The sequence below is a fragment of the Aspergillus vadensis genome (assembly GCF_003184925.1).
Source record: "Aspergillus vadensis CBS 113365 unplaced genomic scaffold BO88scaffold_1, whole genome shotgun sequence".
NCBI classification, from domain to species: Eukaryota; Fungi; Ascomycota; class Eurotiomycetes; order Eurotiales; family Aspergillaceae; genus Aspergillus; species Aspergillus vadensis.
Window position 1 is genome coordinate 110,893 of NW_020292039.1, and position 16,804 is coordinate 127,696.

At 49.1% G+C, this 16,804-nt stretch overlaps 5 protein-coding genes across 5 annotated transcripts; 2 read left to right on the forward strand and 3 right to left on the reverse strand.

Moving 5' to 3' along the window:
• Positions 1 to 871: 871 nt before the first annotated feature.
• Positions 872 to 2,486, reverse strand: BO88DRAFT_399758 (succinate--CoA ligase (GDP-forming) subunit alpha). Its single transcript, XM_025705391.1, has 7 exons — positions 2,290 to 2,486; positions 2,177 to 2,205; positions 1,972 to 2,098; positions 1,850 to 1,912; positions 1,764 to 1,789; positions 1,607 to 1,689; positions 872 to 1,525 (listed from the first exon to the last, which is right to left on the reverse strand). The coding sequence occupies exons 1-7, from the start codon at positions 2,457 to 2,459 to the stop codon at positions 1,025 to 1,027; spliced, it is 999 nt and encodes a 332-aa protein (XP_025567865.1). The 5' UTR covers positions 2,460 to 2,486; the 3' UTR covers positions 872 to 1,024.
• Positions 2,487 to 2,899: 413 nt separating this feature from the next.
• BO88DRAFT_328098 (Elongator subunit ELP3) lies at positions 2,900 to 4,681 on the forward strand (the record flags this gene model as incomplete). The annotated part of the gene is made up of 2 exons (XM_025702539.1): positions 2,900 to 3,200; positions 3,255 to 4,681. 2 exons carry the CDS (start codon positions 2,900 to 2,902, stop codon positions 4,679 to 4,681), a joined length of 1,728 nt encoding a protein of 575 aa, XP_025567866.1.
• Positions 4,682 to 5,076: 395 nt separating this feature from the next.
• On the reverse strand, positions 5,077 to 6,147 carry BO88DRAFT_399761 (uncharacterized protein; the record flags this gene model as incomplete). Its single annotated transcript, XM_025705392.1, has 4 exons — positions 6,029 to 6,147; positions 5,892 to 5,949; positions 5,720 to 5,812; positions 5,077 to 5,605 (listed from the first exon to the last, which is right to left on the reverse strand). Coding segments are annotated over exons 1-4 (262 nt in total), but the record flags the coding sequence as incomplete, so codon positions are not given.
• A 400-nt stretch (positions 6,148 to 6,547) lies between these two features.
• BO88DRAFT_399762 (1-(5-phosphoribosyl)-5- ((5-phosphoribosylamino)methylideneamino)imidazole-4-carboxamide isomerase HIS6) lies at positions 6,548 to 7,808 on the reverse strand. Its single transcript, XM_025705393.1, has 3 exons — positions 7,396 to 7,808; positions 7,059 to 7,245; positions 6,548 to 6,946 (listed from the first exon to the last, which is right to left on the reverse strand). The coding sequence occupies exons 1-3, from the start codon at positions 7,693 to 7,695 to the stop codon at positions 6,663 to 6,665; spliced, it is 771 nt and encodes a 256-aa protein (XP_025567868.1). The 5' UTR covers positions 7,696 to 7,808; the 3' UTR covers positions 6,548 to 6,662.
• A 212-nt stretch (positions 7,809 to 8,020) lies between these two features.
• On the forward strand, positions 8,021 to 8,967 carry BO88DRAFT_447916 (uncharacterized protein; the record flags this gene model as incomplete). The annotated part of the gene is made up of 2 exons (XM_025710404.1): positions 8,021 to 8,377; positions 8,437 to 8,967. 2 exons carry the CDS (start codon positions 8,021 to 8,023, stop codon positions 8,965 to 8,967), a joined length of 888 nt encoding a protein of 295 aa, XP_025567869.1.
• Positions 8,968 to 16,804: the final 7,837 nt, after the last annotated feature.

Sequence of the window (16,804 nt, forward strand, 5' to 3'; positions counted from 1 at the left end):
TTGAACGATAACAACGAAGAAATGTGATTGATTGGCCTTACAGGGTCAGAACTAGATTTCACACAAAAGTCAAAGTAGGTAATGTACACAGCCTACTTACTTGTTTGCTTTCTAGTCAAAGTATATTATTATTATTATCAGTATTATTATTATTATTATTTTATTATTTTATTATTTTATTATTGTGGTACTCGAATAATGATTCATTATGATGATGATGGAAGTGATTGTCTGCCACGGCTGCTTGAAGCGGCAAATGATCTGATTCCATCGGATATTCATCAAGTCAAGTTGGTCTTCTTGTTCCCGGCCCGGTGCCAAGCCCCAACATTCCCGAAACATGGACTATCTTTTTACTTCGGCCATGCTGGCTGGGGAGGATTCCGGGTATGTCCGATATGCCGAATCCATTCGGTTTAGTTGCAAGTATGTGCTTGGTGAGAAAGTTTGCCGGGTGTGGTCTAGTTTAGTCAGGTCTAGGTACTGTAGTCTTCAGGCAACCATCCTTCAGCTACTAACTAGACTAGGCTTCCAAGCGGGCCTTGCACGTTGGCACTCACTCAACTCCATTTAATTGAGTTTGGACCCTGCCGTGCTGGGTAGTACCAGACTCCATCTAGATTAATCTACTTTGTAGGATTCTGCTACACGGAGTCCCGTGGGTTGCAATCAGTAACTACGGTGTAGATCATGACTTACGACTACAACATCAGTTTCAAAGCAAGAAAGAAATTCAGACCAAATTTACAAGTGAACCTAATTACTTCCTTGCATCTCTAAACATAGGAGATATATCGACGAGAAAAAAGAGAAAATGAGACCAGATATAAGAGACAAAAAGTACAGTGTGGCCGCCATGGCTCGGACATCGAAAGGGAGTCGTCTAATGATAGAGAGATGGAGGGGAGGGGAAGAAGTCAAAACCCCCGCCCATACTGGGCGAATAAGAGTGGTAGGTTTCGCCCAGGAACCGGCAGGGTTCAAGGGAATGTCTCCGCCTGCGTGTAGACTGTTATCAATTCGTCTAGACCAGATCCCTCTTGACGAATTCGTTCAGCAGCGCCTTGCCCAGGGAAGCGGGGCTGCGCTCGACAACAACACCAGCCGCCTCAAGAGCGGAGATCTTAGAGTCAGCGCCACCCTTGCCGCCGCTGACGATGGCTCCGGCGTGACCCATACGACGGCCCGGGGGAGCGCTAATGCCGGCGATGAATCCAACGGCGGGCTTGTTGTACTTGTTGTTGGCCTTGAGGAACTCGGCGGCATCCTCCTCGGCACTACCACCGATCTCACCAATCATGATGATACCGTCGGTCTCCGGGTCCTCGAGGAAGATCTTCAGGCAGTCGATGAAGTTGGTGCCGGAGAAGGGGTCACCACCGATACCGACGACCAGGGACTGACCAAGACCAGCCTGGGTGGTCTGGTTGACGGCCTCGTAGGTCAGGGTACCGGACCGGGAGACGATACCGACACGGCCACGCTTGTGAATGAATCCAGGCATGATACCAATCTTGCACTGGCCCTACACATCCGAAAATTTCATCATTAGCATCTTGACCCCTGTCCAGAAGGATCGCCAAGTGGATATTTGGATGCGACTTACAGGAGCGATGATACCAGGGCAGTTAGGACCCACCAGACGGGTCTTGTTCTGCGTCTTCAGGATATCGGTGATACGAACCATGTCTGGTTGATTGTTGGTCAGTCCTACACCCAACATGCAGAGATCGTCGGCGCTACGCCATGGCTAATAAACATACCGTGCTGAGGGATACCCTCGGTGATACTATCCCGGTCGTTAGCACATGCTAAGCTCTTCTATCGTCATCGAGGAGAGTTTGCCTACCAGACAGCCAGAGGAATTTCGGCCTCGATGGCCTCCTCAATACCCTTAGCGGCCAAGGGGGGGCTAGACTCAAGCATTAGCAAAGGTTCCTTCTATTCTCGATTAGGACGCCGGAAGCATACGGGACGAAGAGCGCAGTAGCGGTAGCTCCAGTCTCCTTAACGGCCTCGCTCACGTTGGCGAAGACGGGACGGTCAAGGTGCATCGAGCCGGCCTTCTTCGGGTTGGTTCCACCAACGACCTTGGTGCCTAGCAAGTTGTGAGTTTCCCATGTGAAACCGCCGGAGACACCTATCTAATTGGTGCAGACGTAGGAGGAGATAATACCATAGGCGATAGCTTGCTCAGCGTGGAAACTGCGGAAAGACGAAAAATAGCAACGTCAGCAACTCATGCATGATAAACAGCGTTCCCGGCGGATCGGGCAAAAAAAGACGTACGTTCCCTGCTTTCCAGTGAAACCCTGGAAGATGACCTTGGTCTCTCCGTTAATGCGAAGGTTGTTCACAGTCTCAGCATAAGCCGGGCTGGCCGAGGCAGAGTATGCCCGGCGCTGCGTGGCAGCAGCATTGCGAAGGGCAGCGACGGTGTTACGGCGGACGGCCTGCATGGTTGATGGGGAGGGGAAGAAACCCGGTAAGGGGAGATCGGAAAGAGGGGAGAGGTGTGAAAGTGAAGCACTACGAAGGTGCAAGAGAGAGGTTGTGGTTGAGATAGAGAAGAGAGAGAAGAGTAGCCGTTTCAAACGCGCCGGACAGATTCGCTTTGGGGAATTTCGGGACAAAGCTTTAAGCGGATCCGAGTTGTCACGGGCGGTCGGTTGCCTCCCTCGGCCTCGCTGCTCTTTTTTTCCTGTTGCCGTTGTGCTGTTCCGCCGCATCTCCCCCACATTATCTTAGCTCTACGCTTCTTTTTTCGGTAGTGGCTATTCAAGATCCAGATCTAGATTTTGTATCTTTACTGATTTGGTTGATTGATTGATTTTTCTGCTTATCTCCTTTTCTTCGCCCGTCGCGCAGTTCGCGTGGTGTGCATTTCACCTCCTTCAAGATGGCGACCGCTACAATGACTATGCCGCCACTTCCCAAGTCTAAGAAAAATGCCAAACTTCCCCCGGAGAATGAACGTTTTATGAGAGCTTGCTCCGATATTGCGAATGCCCTCATTCAAGAATATGAAGCGCAACGCGATCCCAAGAAGCTTAAGAGAGATATCAACCTCAACAAACTGCGGGGTCAAGTCGCCAAAAAGCATGCCCTGGCTACACAACCCCCATTGACAGCCATTATCGCGGCTGTCCCTGAGCACTATAAGAAATATATCCTTCCCAAGTTGATTGCGAAGCCCATCAGTATGTCTGCGACTTGTTTTCCCTGCACTTAGCAATTTTAACAGTCCCTGCTAGGAACGTCGTCCGGTATCGCGGTTGTCGCGGTCATGAGCAAACCCCATCGTTGTCCGCATATCGCCTACACCGGAAACATCTGCGTCTACTGCCCTGGTGGCCCTGATTCCGACTTTGAGTACTCTACACAGTCATATACCGGATATGAGCCGACGTCGATGCGTGCGATCCGCGCCCGTTACGATCCGTTTGAGCAGGCCCGAGGACGTGTGGACCAGATCAAGTCTCTGGGTCACAGCGTGGATAAGGTGGAGTACATCATCATGGGTGGAACATTCATGTCTCTGCCGGAGGACTACCGTGAGTCGTTCGTGGCTCAGCTGCACAACGCGCTCAGTGGATACCAGACGGACAATGTCGACGAAGCAGTACAGGCTGGTGAGATGAGTAACGTGAAGTGCGTGGGTATCACGATCGAAACAAGACCGGACTACTGTCTCGACCAGCATTTGAGCAGTATGCTCCGCTACGGATGTACCAGATTGGAGATCGGTGTCCAGAGTCTGTATGAGGATGTCGCCAGAGACACAAACAGAGGTCACACTGTTGCGGCCGTCGCAGAAACATTCAAGCTCGCCAAGGATGCCGGCTTCAAGGTCGTCAGTCATATGATGCCGGATCTGCCCAACGTGGGCATGGAACGTGACCTGTTCCAGTTCCAGGAGTACTTCGAAAACCCGGCTTTCCGAACGGATGGTCTGAAGATCTACCCCACGCTGGTCATTCGTGGAACCGGTCTCTATGAGCTATGGAGGACTGGTCGTTACAAGAACTACACACCAAACGCCCTTATCGACTTGGTTGCCCGCATTCTCGCTCTGGTGCCCCCGTGGACACGTATCTACCGAGTCCAGCGTGATATCCCCATGCCCCTGGTGACCTCGGGTGTCGAGAACGGCAACCTGCGCGAACTGGCCTTGGCACGCATGAAGGACTTTGGCACCACCTGCCGCGACGTACGTACCCGTGAAGTCGGTATCAACGAAGTCAAGAACAAGATCCGCCCATCCCAAGTCGAGCTGATCCGCCGTGACTACACGGCCAACGGAGGCTGGGAGACATTCCTCGCCTACGAGGACCCCAAGCAAGACATCCTGATCGGTCTGCTGCGTCTGCGCAAGTGCAGCCCAACCCACACCTTCCGGCCCGAGTTTACCGGTCAGCAGACCAGTATCGTGCGCGAGCTGCACGTGTACGGATCTGCCGTCCCTCTCCACGGACGTGACCCGCGCAAATTCCAGCACCGTGGATTCGGAACCCTGCTCATGGAAGAAGCAGAGCGCATCGCTCGCGAGGAGCACGGCAGCACGAAGATCAGTGTTATCTCTGGTGTCGGTGTGCGCAGTTACTACGCTCGTCTGGGATACACTCTTGATGGACCGTACATGTCCAAGATGCTCGACCCGATTGAAGACGAGGAGTTTTAAGAACTACCAGAGAAAACAAACCGTTTATGAATATGAATGATGCGCGGTATTGCAACAACATCAACAAACGATACTCGAAACACAAAAGTCCTTAGGTTAACTGCATGCGGCGTTGCACGGGTTGGTTCTCCATTTACTCTGTTATTCAGGGGAGCAGTAGCGAAATCGGTATATACCAAAAATGGGCGGGATTAGAGAAACTTGCATTGTACATATGGCGCTTGAGCCGATTTGCTTGCCTACCACTACTATTACTATCTTTATGAGGATGAATGAATACATGTCATATGTGTATTGGTTGTTACTGGAGCCTTTCTGTTACAGATAGTACTCCACTCGCTGCTACTATTCGTCTATTAATAAACCAACAGTGAAATATTATGATGGATGATGATGAAGGATTGATCATATTTGCGGAAACACAAGTTCTATTCGAACAAAGACTATATACATATACAACCCGCAAAATACACCAGAAAAAATAGAACGGCGCAAAAAAGATCAATCAATCCAAAGATCACATCACATCACAACGGAAGAAGCTAATGATAATCAATCCAATACCATTCCGGCTTTATGATAAGCAAGCGAGGATGGAGTGAGCCTCCCACGATCAGATTGTCATACGTAGCACAGCACACGCAGACAATATCGTCATTCCTTTCCTTTCCTTTCTCTTTCTCTTACATCCAAGGAAAGTATGCCCTCCAGTGGGATAAGTTGTACATCTCTCGATGATCCATCCGCATCTGCATCGATACTCTTCTTCCCCCTCCAGCACGATAAAGCCAGCAATCCACCTCTTCCAAACAAAACTCAAAATCGCAAAGCAATGTTAAACACCATTTAACTCAACGATATAGCCCCGCCCCTCCGGGCCCTCATGTGCAAGTAAGCCTGGAAAGCGCAGAACACGAAGAAAGCCTATATACCAGTCATCAATAGGTTAGCATATCCAATCTTTCTCTCCCAGTCTTTCTCCTCATATCTACCACCACTCCAATCCATATACATGGAAATTCAGGGATAAACACGTACAATATAAACCAACACGGCGGTGAAAATCGAAGCTGCGACCGCGGCGCCATCTTCAGGTTCGCCTTCGGAGCCAGTGAAACCGGGGTGTTCGCTCTATTCCATGACCCTTCTGTCAGAATACTCCTTTTCTTTTTAGGCGATAGATAGAATATTGATGTGGTATATAACGCACCTTGTATAGCGAACCCAAAACGGAGAGAATAACGATGGCGAAGACGGAGATGACCACGCTATTTCATTCAATGTCCCTTGTATTAGCTAGCTGGTCTGGTTCGGGAGTCGTGCTGGGTGGGTGTTTTGTGGACGTACCAGGACCATGCGTTTAGAGCGGAGACGACGGGCTTCATCTTGTATGAACTGGTGTGATATGTCTGGAGCAACTTCGGGGTGGTGAGAGAGGGAGTGGCTGGCTGGCGCGGCTCGGGTGGTTGATGGTGATACCCGCTATCCGATGAGATGCGATGAGATTTGCGGACTAGCGATGGGATGGATGTATTGGTCGCTGACACAGATAAAAGAGTGATGGAAGTTTCAGATTGCCTGTCCAGGCTGCCGTTGAGAGGAGGGGATGAGGCCGTTGATGTCGTTGGATGATGTCGAGGATCGCAGGTGCCGGTGGAGACCTCCGGTGTGTTGGCGCTAAGCTGTTTTGGGGCGGGCGGTTGTGTGTCGAGACTTGTTGTCCGCGTCATGGTGTTGCACTTGATGGTTATACTTTGTCCCGTCAGGGGATTGGGTCTTTCAACTTATAGTATAGAGTAAGGGGGTATTTTAGATACTGTGAGATGTTGTTCTTTGAATATGCGAGGTATGTTAGAAATAGTAGTACTGGTTTCATTCATGTCCTCAATCATGTTCTTAACTGAAATATATATACATCATCTGCCATGTCTCATGTCTATTTTCACCCACAACCAACCCTCTTTAATCCAACAACCACACCCTAATGCGTCTTGTTCCATTCTATACACTCATCAAACGTTACTCCAGATCCACCAAAGATATCCAACGCACTTCCAATCGTCAAATCCACCTTCCCTTGACTGCTGACGTGAACCTTCTCCAGATCCTGAAGATTCCGAGCACCTCCGGCATAGGTGACAGGGATAGTACACCACTGGGACAGCTTAGACACGAGTTCCTCGTCAACACCCTGTTGCAGACCCTCGACATCTGCGGCGTGAATGAGGAACTCGGAACAGTAGGGCTCCAAGAGCGCAATTGATTCTGCTTTCGTTAGTTGTATTCATACAATGGCTGTCATTAGAGGAAAGGAATAGAGAAAGCAAAAAAGCCATAACAACATAACCATCAATCAATGCCAAGAATTCATGCTTACCTTGCGTAATCTCCATCTCAGTAATCGTCTGCCAGCGATTCATAGCCACAAACCACGTGTTGCCCTTCTTCCTGCAGCTCAGGTCCAAGACCAGCTTAGACCTATCACCATCCAGCGCAGCAAGAACAGACTGCAGCCGTTCAAGAGAGAACTTGCCCTCCGGGAAGAGGTACGATGTGATGATAACCTGCAATTGCAACATTAGCCATCTACCCCCAAACCAAAGAAACATCCAACACCCCAGCACACCCTACCCCCAATCCATCCAACCCATCCATCCACCCACAGCAAAAAACCCAACCCCAAAACCCAACAGAAAGAAATAAAGAAAACCAACCTTCTCCGCCCCCATCTCAACCCAATATTTCGCATTCTGATCCGTAATCCCCCCCGCAACCTGCAACCCAGCAGGCCAAGTCCTCAACGCCTCCTTAGCAGCCTCATCATTGCCCGGACCAAGCATAACAACATGTCCACCTCTCAAATCATTCTTCCTATACAATTCCGCATAGTGACTGGCCGGCAACTTCGACACATAATTCGTCTTCAGGTCCGCCGCAACACTGCTCAACGTTCCGCCTACTATCTGCTTCACCTGGCCGGAGTGTAAATCAATGCAGGGACGGAATTTGGTCATTTTGATGGAAATATCCTCTGACGTGTCCACCACAAGTCACTCAATTCGTGTGTTTGATCAGTATTGATGTGAATGAATGGATGACTCTATCTATTCCCCCCCACGGTTTTGTGGAAATCCGACGAGGGGTTGCGCGGGTTATCTTATCTACACGTGATGGGAAATTATACAGTATGGAGTGTATTACATAAGCAGCTGGTTTTACGGCAAAGTCGTCACTTATCGCGCGCATTATTTTTTTCCGCCGGGACAAGTGGTTTGTGTCGTTCAGCATTTTTCATTGTTTGGTTTATAGCAGCAGCAGCAGCAGCACAAGGAATTGAAGATGGTCGGAAAGCGCAAGAGAGACGCTGCTGTTGTCTCTAGGACTACGAAGGTGGATGAGGAGGAAAAGAAGACGACACCACAGACCGAGACGACTGATGCGTCTGCTACGGATGTTTTTCGCAAATTCTTTGAGGCACAATTCCAACCGTTGGAGGTGCCTGGGGGCCAGGTGACTCGTGGTGATGAGTCGGATGAAGAAGACAGTGAAGATGAGGACTTTGAGGAGGGATCTGAATCGGGCTCTGATTGGGATGGTCTTTCCGGAGAGGAAGACGAGGCTCCGGTTGAGGTGGTTGAGCATCGCGATATCAAAAGTCAGGATTTATTGGATAAGAAGGCGCGCAAGGCATTCATGGTATGTCTACGAGATATGCGTGTGCTGTTATGGGTTCTTTGCTAATTCGTCTTTACTAGACCTCGAAACCACCCTCGTATTCCGAAGAACCGAAGCCGGCGAAAAAGAAGGCCAAGAAGGAAAAGAGCGATGATGACGAGGAGGACGCCATGGATGCGGATAACTTGAAGAATGATCTCGCCTTGCAACGGCTTCTCAAAGAGTCTCATCTGCTCGAGTCAGCGAACGAACTTGCGCCAACCGGTAAAAACCGAATCAAGGCTCTCGATCTGAGAATGCAGGAACTGGGGGCAAAGGCGTCTCTGTATAAGCAGAAAATGCCCACAGCGCACAGAAGAGGCATCAAGGAGAAGGCGGAAATGAAGGAAGATAGGCGTCGACGCGAAGCCAAGGAGAACGGTATCATTCTCGAGAAGCCCGCACCGAAATCAAACCCAGCCAGCACCAAGCGTCGGGAGCGCGGTGTCGGAGGTGCTTCTATCGGAAAATTTGCGGGTGGTGCTTTGAACCTGAGCAAGCGTGACGTGGCCGCCATTCAAGGCCCGCGCCGCACGACAAAGGGCAAGGGCAGGGGCAGAGGACGTCGCTAGGCCTGCCTGAGAGCCATGAGTGGCAGTACTAGCCACGCCTGACACCACTCCCAGTCAGATCCCTTTATGTCCCGTGCGCGCCCAGAACACGCCGCCCTGATTCGACATGGATTGGCTGTCGAGCGTATCCTAACCCCAGTAATGCTTACCGGAAGAGGGGTTGTAGTCTTGTTTCTTTCCATGAGGAACTTTCTGTCAATCCTTCGCCTTCCTCTTGTTCTTCGGCTGTTTCACAAACACGCCTCGACCCCTTTGTGAAGGTTTCCGTGTCCAGACTGCTGTGATAGGTCGGGATCGAGTCCTCGATGTGCCGCAACAAAGGGGAGAGCAGAACGATGCGCCCGCTCGTAATGAGGACGTCGAGATGGCCCCGGCGTCCATGCTGGCTGCAGCCTTGATTCAATGCTGAAACTTCTGATTTGCCCGCTCAAACCTTATTCCCCGAAACACCTTAAGACCAGTGTGCGAAGCACGTTCCAATAGCACCAAACTATGTGCGAGACCGAGCACGCTGTTCCGAATACGGTGATATCCCCGAGTCGAGCTAAGGTTTGAGGACGAGACCCCCAATTCTGAGACAGCCTATGGCCTTAGGACGTTTGAGAAGGTCGACCGACATGAGAATACCCCAGAGGTTGGCCAGTTTTAGCTGCTAGGTGCTGTCTATAAACAGCTGAAGCACGAGTCATCCTAGATAGATAGATCTTAGAAAGCGTCTAGTCTCTTATCGAGCAAAAATAGAACGTCTCCATCTCGTATAGAGACACCCGGTGAAAGGGCGTCGCATGAACCGACTGTAAACAAGACTTTTAGTACTTTTTAGCTTGATTCCTTGGAGAACTACTATCAAGGTACACGTCAGTTCTCTCCAGTAGTAGCGCTCACCAAATGTTGAGTTGAAGAACCTAGCTTCTCATCTGATCAGTCATACTCCTTTTTTTCCCTCATCTCTAGCTCGGCCTCGGTTTAAGCCAGCCTAATAAGGACTAGGAGTTTGCCAGTCTGATATGATTGAGTTTGCCATTTCTGCGGCTACAGGCACACCGATCTGCTATTAGCGGATAAACGTCCCACCCTCAGGCAGTTCCTGTGTACCGGGGTACCTGCATGAATAATCCGATATTATTAGGTTAGTGCAATAGCGGTTCCGTGGTTCCAATTCTCTAGTTCAGGTACCGTTGCCGTGAAGGGGAATGGAGAAGCCGCAAAAGGAAAAAAAAAAATTGATGCGAATTGCTAAGGCGTCAATAATAGTTCCCATTATTGTCATGCATCCATCCGGTTTTGTTAGTCATCTCCCACTAAATTCTGCATGCTCGTGCCTTTGCACGAACCACAAGCCATGAGGCGGGACAGGGAGACATCTTCGTCGTTTCAGATTCTGCACGTAACCATTCCGAGCAGTGTACTTTGACACTTGCACCGGACTCGCTTGGAAGTGTCGCTTAAGTACGAGTCAGAAGTCTGAGTCGTGACCCGTAGATACAGGGTGGTTGGCGCCTTCTGGAGAGTCTAGACGATATCGTGCAAGCTGAATATGGATCATTGCCAACTACACTTGGCAATTATCACCCCTTAAGCGGAAGTCCACCGAATCGTGCATGAAGCCGGATTGGTGTTTATAGCGTGTTGTTGTTGATAGTATGATGCGGAGTTGGAGTATCCATGTCTACGGAGTAGTGACAGAAAATGCCGCTATATGATCCTTCATGCAGGAACGTGGAAAAAAAATGCGTAATCCCCGCTCTTAGTGCTAACCTACCTGCTTGGCATTTTGACAATGCACTAGATAGCTGGTGTGATTAGGCCCATGAATATCTTTTCACCTTAGTAGACAGGTGTGATGAAAAAGTCATTCATCTGTGGTCCTCAATATCGAGAAGTCAACAATGTGGAGGATCGAGAGACAAGGGCAAGCTAGCTGATCGATCTATGGCCTGGGCAGAAACTTAGAGGAAAGAGGTGGATTCGCGGACACGGAATTCCAGCTTTCTCCGTTGGTCGCCATATAGAATATAGGCTAATACCAAAACCCGAGGTTTAAACGGCGAGAGAATAAGGCCGCTGATCATCTCCATTCCGATAAATCCGGCCATACCATTTGGTTACTGGCGGAGCGAGATTCTCCAGGGAGCCAATGTTATTGTCCTGGGTCTCGGAGGCTTATTGGCATGGTTCACGGATTTATATCAGTTTGTGGGATAGTATGACTGTCGTCAACAAGCGACTATTGTGTGTGCGAAATCTTAGGTGAAAGAGGCCGACCAAGCTGGCCTACTAACCAACGAACGTATCGGCAATCCGGAAGAGATAGATGTATCAGGCTGGGAGGATCAGCATGGGACGGCGCATTCGCTACGCATTCCACTAAGGAGCTGACAGTTGTAAACAATACCCGGATGGACGCGACTCTAAGCTCCCCCGCACGTTCTCGAGTCAGGCCGGGAGGTTTCATCTTGGACACTACTCCAGCTTAGCTGCATCGCTAGATACGAGACACAAGCTATCACCAGAACAGAAGGTAGAAATGTAGAAAGATGGACCTAGCGTTGGTCCGGCCTCTGTTTGATCGCCCTGAGCTGCCTATCTCATATCCCCGACAGATAGCAGTACAGGCCGAGGCCGAGTTCGGCACAGACTCATACAGTAAGAGATAGACTAGATGTTGCCCGGGTGGTCCTGGCAGTGACTGATGCCGGAAGTTGGAACAGTGCTGGACTTTTCTAGATGGTTTCAGGCCTGACGATCAAACCCAGGCCCGTTGCACAGAGAGCGGGCCAAGCCTTCCCTTGCTGGACATGCGGCCTTTCCTTTGAGCAGATGGACAGAAAGGGTAAGTCAAAGTAGAATGGCATTTTTCTGAACTAACTTACCACTAAGTCACCAAGTAACGAGCTAATGCCGGCTTTACCAATTGCGACCTTGTGGTCAGCAAGCCGGCAGAGGCGGCCGTAATTTATGGCCCCATTTGGTCCCCATCGAGAACCCCATGGAATCCAGGCACAATTGCCTATTCCGGCCTGGTTGCCACCCTCTTAGGGTCTGGAAGGATTCAACCGTCAGGGGAGAGCTTGAATTTCCAAGTTGTCCTTAGTACCACTTAGTATTTTCGATGGGGTACTGGAGTACTATCTACTGGCACTATTGCTATGCTAACCTTAGTCTCGCAATGCTTCCGACTGTTGCTACTGGATTCGAGCCATCCCGACTCCATCCTAACTCCATCCTAATCCCCATTCTCACGCCGTTCTTCCACTTTGTTTCGCAACCACTCCGAGAACTATTGCGAGATATCGTGAGAACTTACGTAGTCTGCTCCGAAGAGGCGTCCGGACTGAAAGACATGGCTTTGGATAACTCTAAATGTGTATGGGTGCGAGCTATCGGCGCCCTCTCGGGATGCTCGGTCTTTCGGACTTCTCCCAAATGCAGCAACCAGCCTCCGGCATTTATGACTGGGTCTTCGGAGAATTTATCATGGATAGCAAGGGGTCTCTTCCCACCGACCCTGATCGATGACAGTGCTCAGATATCAGCCTGTCTATTTTTGTGTTTTCTTGGTGGTCCCTGACCTCTCCTGACCGGCATACCCATGATGCACCCCCTTTTTTTGCCCAGCACACGCAGTCGTTGTAGTCTGCGCAGTGCACGGTGACTATCTCTGTAGGTCTTTCTCTCTTTCTCTGCGGACATTCAGAATTCGGCCGAAACTGTGGAGTAGACTACTTACATAAAGATCTTGACGATCGGACCAATGACCGCCTGACAATCCCAGCACCGCTGCACCAAGTATGCCTCTATAACCAGCATACCGACTATACTAGCCATCTTAACCTCCTTGAACGGGCTGAAGTGGAGGAAGTACAGTATAGGGGTCAATCATGGCCTTACGGCACACTTCGGACTGACTTTCGGAAGACACATCCTACCATGGATACCACAAGAATTGGGCTGATAAGGCTTGGCGACTAAGCTTCGCCGTTTTCGCATCCATCCTTTGGATTGCGCAGATCACCCCCTGATGCTCAACGTCCTGACCGTATGATGGCATGCCCCGGGGTTGAACCGGCTAGACCTCATTTTTCGCATTACCGCCTTTTCTCTCCCAGATTACCTAGCAAACGATTGCTTTCAGATTTGTCATTGTGATCGCGTTAAACAAATGGGCTAGCTCGGGTCACGAAACATGGATTGCGACATTACCCGCGCTTGTTTCCTATCCTGCTACAGTGATTCAGCCTGGTATGTGACTCAGGCGATCATTATGTCATCTCTGACATACCAGTGATAATATCATCAGGCATCTATGAATCCAGACGACGAGGACGATCTTGATGTTCTTAGAGTTAGGAACATACCCCATAAAGCACAATCCCAATATCGAAGTGCACTATATTGATGCACACGGACCAAACCTTGATGTCTCAAAATTGAGCTCGGGTAATCGGGCCCCTCATACTGTGTGCGATTTAATTTAGATCGTTGTCTGTATCTTGTGAAAGCGTCAGGTGAATGTGATTTAGTCGATCGTGATAATTTGTATCCGATATTAATCTTTATTTGGAGGCTATGGTTGGTGGGCCAATGGGCGTAGCGCTTGCCGCCATGATGGTGATTGTGATTGATCACCTTGATCAGTTATATACATCTAAAGACAATCAAAGGGCAGAAAGTACCTACTGAGTAGGTACTTGCCAACGTACGGGATTTACTTTCCCCAATTACTACTATCTAAAGTAACCCCCTCAACCAGCCTTGAGCGGCAAATCTCACCGGTCATGCGTCCCTTGGTGGCAGTGGCGTTTTGGGCTGTAGGCTATTCCTATCTTTGAGCAGCTAAGCCCGCCATGCTTTTGGAAAATGTATGTGTATGTGTATGTACATGTGTGTAAGCACTGCCTGGCCGAGTGACCTCCTCCATCGGTACCCTTGATCTTCCCAAACAAAGGGGGGCCATATGCAAGCCAAAGGGGGCAAAACATATCAGACTGTACCACTACTTCGGTAGACTTCCCAAGAGGCCACTACTATCTACTAACTGAACAATACCAAGGACTGTACATCGTTGTGCGCCACGATCAAACTGGTCATCACGTAAGATCAGTCAGTCGGTTTATTTTTGGTGCCGTCAATTACTGTTGCCCTGAAGAGTTTCTACTAGTTAGATACTACTTCGGAAACCCGCATAACAACCCTGCATGTAATTCGCCTGTTGGACAGAAACTGGGCGGTGGTACTGGTGCATGGCTAGTCTGACAATCAGATGAGCTCATGACAAGTAAGTAATACAACACTGCCATTGCCATGCCATGCTATGCTACACCAGGCAATCATTTGCATTGACGATAGCATGGCATAGCCCCCAGATATCCAACCACACATTGAAGAAGCAGGTTGGAAGCCTTTGTCGTGCTGTGTTGCTAGAACAAACACAAAACAAAGGTAATGGATGGATGGGCTATTACTAGCTACCCTACTAGTCTACTAGTCATACTATAGCTACAGTAGTCACATACAGGAAAGTAAGTAGGCAAGGGTAAACAAACCTATCTCACAGAGGGAGAGGAAGGCACACTAGTACCACGACTAGAAAGTGGATATTGCTTCTCTCAGTTCAATTGGGGCCACTGAAAATTGTGGGTTGGAAGGGATAATCCATGCCAGCCATTGGCGGAGTAGTAAGCGCTCACCAGAATTCTGAAACAAGGGGCGAATGCTTCAAGATTGTTTCCCGCGCCAGTTTGATCGGGTGTGCAGGCTTGGCGTTGTGGCCTTTTCTTGGTTCCACCCAGGGCGGCAAACCCAGCGAGGCGCCTTGGTTTGTGATTTCATTTCCATGCCTTGACCAAGCGGGTAGCATTGCTGGCACAAAGGGTGTAAAAAAAGAAAAGAAAAAAGAGGGAAGGGTAGTGGACTACTTACTACTGTAGAAGAAGGTTGGTAGCGATGAATTGGGCGGTTAAGCAACCCGCATCTTCTCGTTCTTATTCGATGTGACTTCCCACTTACCATAGCCGCTGGCTGTGATATGCAGTGCTAGTGTCAATGGTGGGTTGTGTCTGTGTATGTGTGTAATGCTTGGATAGGCTGGAGAACTGGCAAATGGCCCCCAAGAAGAATGAGGCCCCCAAAAAAATCATCGCCAAAGTAAGTGAAAAGAGGAGGGTACATCGCCCGTGCGCGCCTATGTGCACATCTGGTGGTGTACAACTACTTACTACACAATACCTTCTCTTACTACACCACAGAGGGGAACGCTTCTCCTGATTTCCCCCTTTCCAAAAGCTTCTGGTAGTAATATCGGGATGCCAAGAGATAGAGCTTACTTGTGTTAAGGCTCCCTGGATCCCACTCAAGGAATTCTGTCCACAGAGAAAGCAAATTGATATCCTATTTTGGTTGCAAATCCGAATTCCCAACAGTCAGGTCGTCGGATACCCATGATCCATCATGGAGGTGCCTAGGCTACCGGGACCAACTCCACTTTTGCATGTTCTGTTTGCCCATTCCTTTCTTCTGTGTAAGGTTAGCCACACCTTCCCCACACATAGCAGAAAGCCAGTAAATATCGCGCGGCCCATGATGTAAGATATCTTCAGGAAGCGCTCTACAAATTAACAGTCGCCAAGTCGGAGCAGGTAGGCTACCCCACAGAATCAATGGGATTGGCTTAAAGCTTTGGGGTGTATGATTGCAAGCTGCAGGAAGAGACAGGGTGTGCAAGATGATTATTTTGTCGTATATGTGAGTTAGTTAGTATGTAGTACTACTAGAGGCCCTTTCAACTGATGATTTTCTTTTTTCCTTTTTCCTTTTTTCTCATTTCATTGTTGGTATGACCGACCAGAAAACCAACTGACTAGTAAGTTGACTACTTAACAAGATAATTTACTCCGTACTGGATGCTCTTACCACCTTCCAGCAGGTTTCTATGAATAAGTTTAGCAACGATGGAGGTGGACTAACCCAAGAGGGAGGCGGGCCCGGCAACAAAAAAATCACTAACGGATGGGATGGATTGGAATCTTTGGAAGTCGGCGGCAGCCCCACTGTCTGGTAATCTGGTTATCCTCCTGGTACCTGACCGTTTGGATACCTAAATATCTTACCACTGACCCCACTTTTTGGAGGTGTGAATTCGCTGCTGGGGGAAGCAAATAGGAGGATAATCAGTCCTGGGGGTAGGTTACTTCAGGGAGCGGCCCTTTTTACCATACGTGTATAATTCCTGTATCGTGTGATTTGATTACCGGGAGGGCCCTCTCTCCTCTCTCTCTCTCTCTTCTCTCTCCTCTTTTTGCCCTTAGGCTCTCTCAGACTTTCTGTCCTCTTTTTTTTCTCCTCTTTGGTTATTATATTATTATTTTATTTTATTTACTCTGAAATATTCTTTTTTATTTTTTCTATTTCTTCCCTTTCCCCCCTGCCCTGAAGTCGGTCCCTGGCGCCAGTCTCCACTTATATTTTCCTATTCTTTACTCAGTGGGTAAAAAAGAGCCCTACTTTTTCGCCGTGCGCGTATCCCGGAGCCCAACCAACTAAGTAAGTAACTTAGTCAAGCCGCCCAGGAGGGAGAGAAGAAAGTAGTCGAAAGAGAGACTCCAGAAGTGGGCGATTCGATCCGCGGGTCTCGGTCGGCGGCGCTCCCTGAATTCCTCCTCCCAGACCCAAAGTCTCCGTCTCTCGACACTGGCTGGTCGTTTAAAATTATTATTGTTCTTTTTCCCGATTTTATTATTTATTGTTAGATTATTATTTTATCGATTGGCATTATTATTACCGGTTACCGACTGCTCTTCCATACTTGATCTGTACCTCATCTCTGCTGTAAAAAAGC

Bases quoted from the DNA above. Each gene is read 5' to 3' on its own strand.
- BO88DRAFT_399762 (XM_025705393.1), bottom strand. From the start codon at position 7,695: ATGACCAAATTCCGTCCCTGCATTGATTTACACTCCGGCCAGGTGAAG. The intron at 7,246-7,395 runs GTTGGTTTTCTT...TTGCAATTGCAG, and splicing joins TTGAGATGGGGGCGGAGAAG to GTTATCATCACATCGTACCT. The intron at 6,947-7,058 runs GTAAGCATGAAT...TAACGAAAGCAG, and splicing joins TGAGATGGAGATTACGCAAG to AATCAATTGCGCTCTTGGAG.
- BO88DRAFT_399758 (XM_025705391.1), bottom strand. From the start codon at position 2,459: ATGCAGGCCGTCCGCCGTAACACCGTCGCTGCCCTTCGCAATGCTGCT. The intron at 1,790-1,849 runs GTAGGCAAACTC...CGACCGGGATAG, and splicing joins GAAATTCCTCTGGCTGTCTG to TATCACCGAGGGTATCCCTC. The intron at 1,526-1,606 runs GTAAGTCGCATC...TCGGATGTGTAG, and splicing joins GCCCTGGTATCATCGCTCCT to GGCCAGTGCAAGATTGGTAT.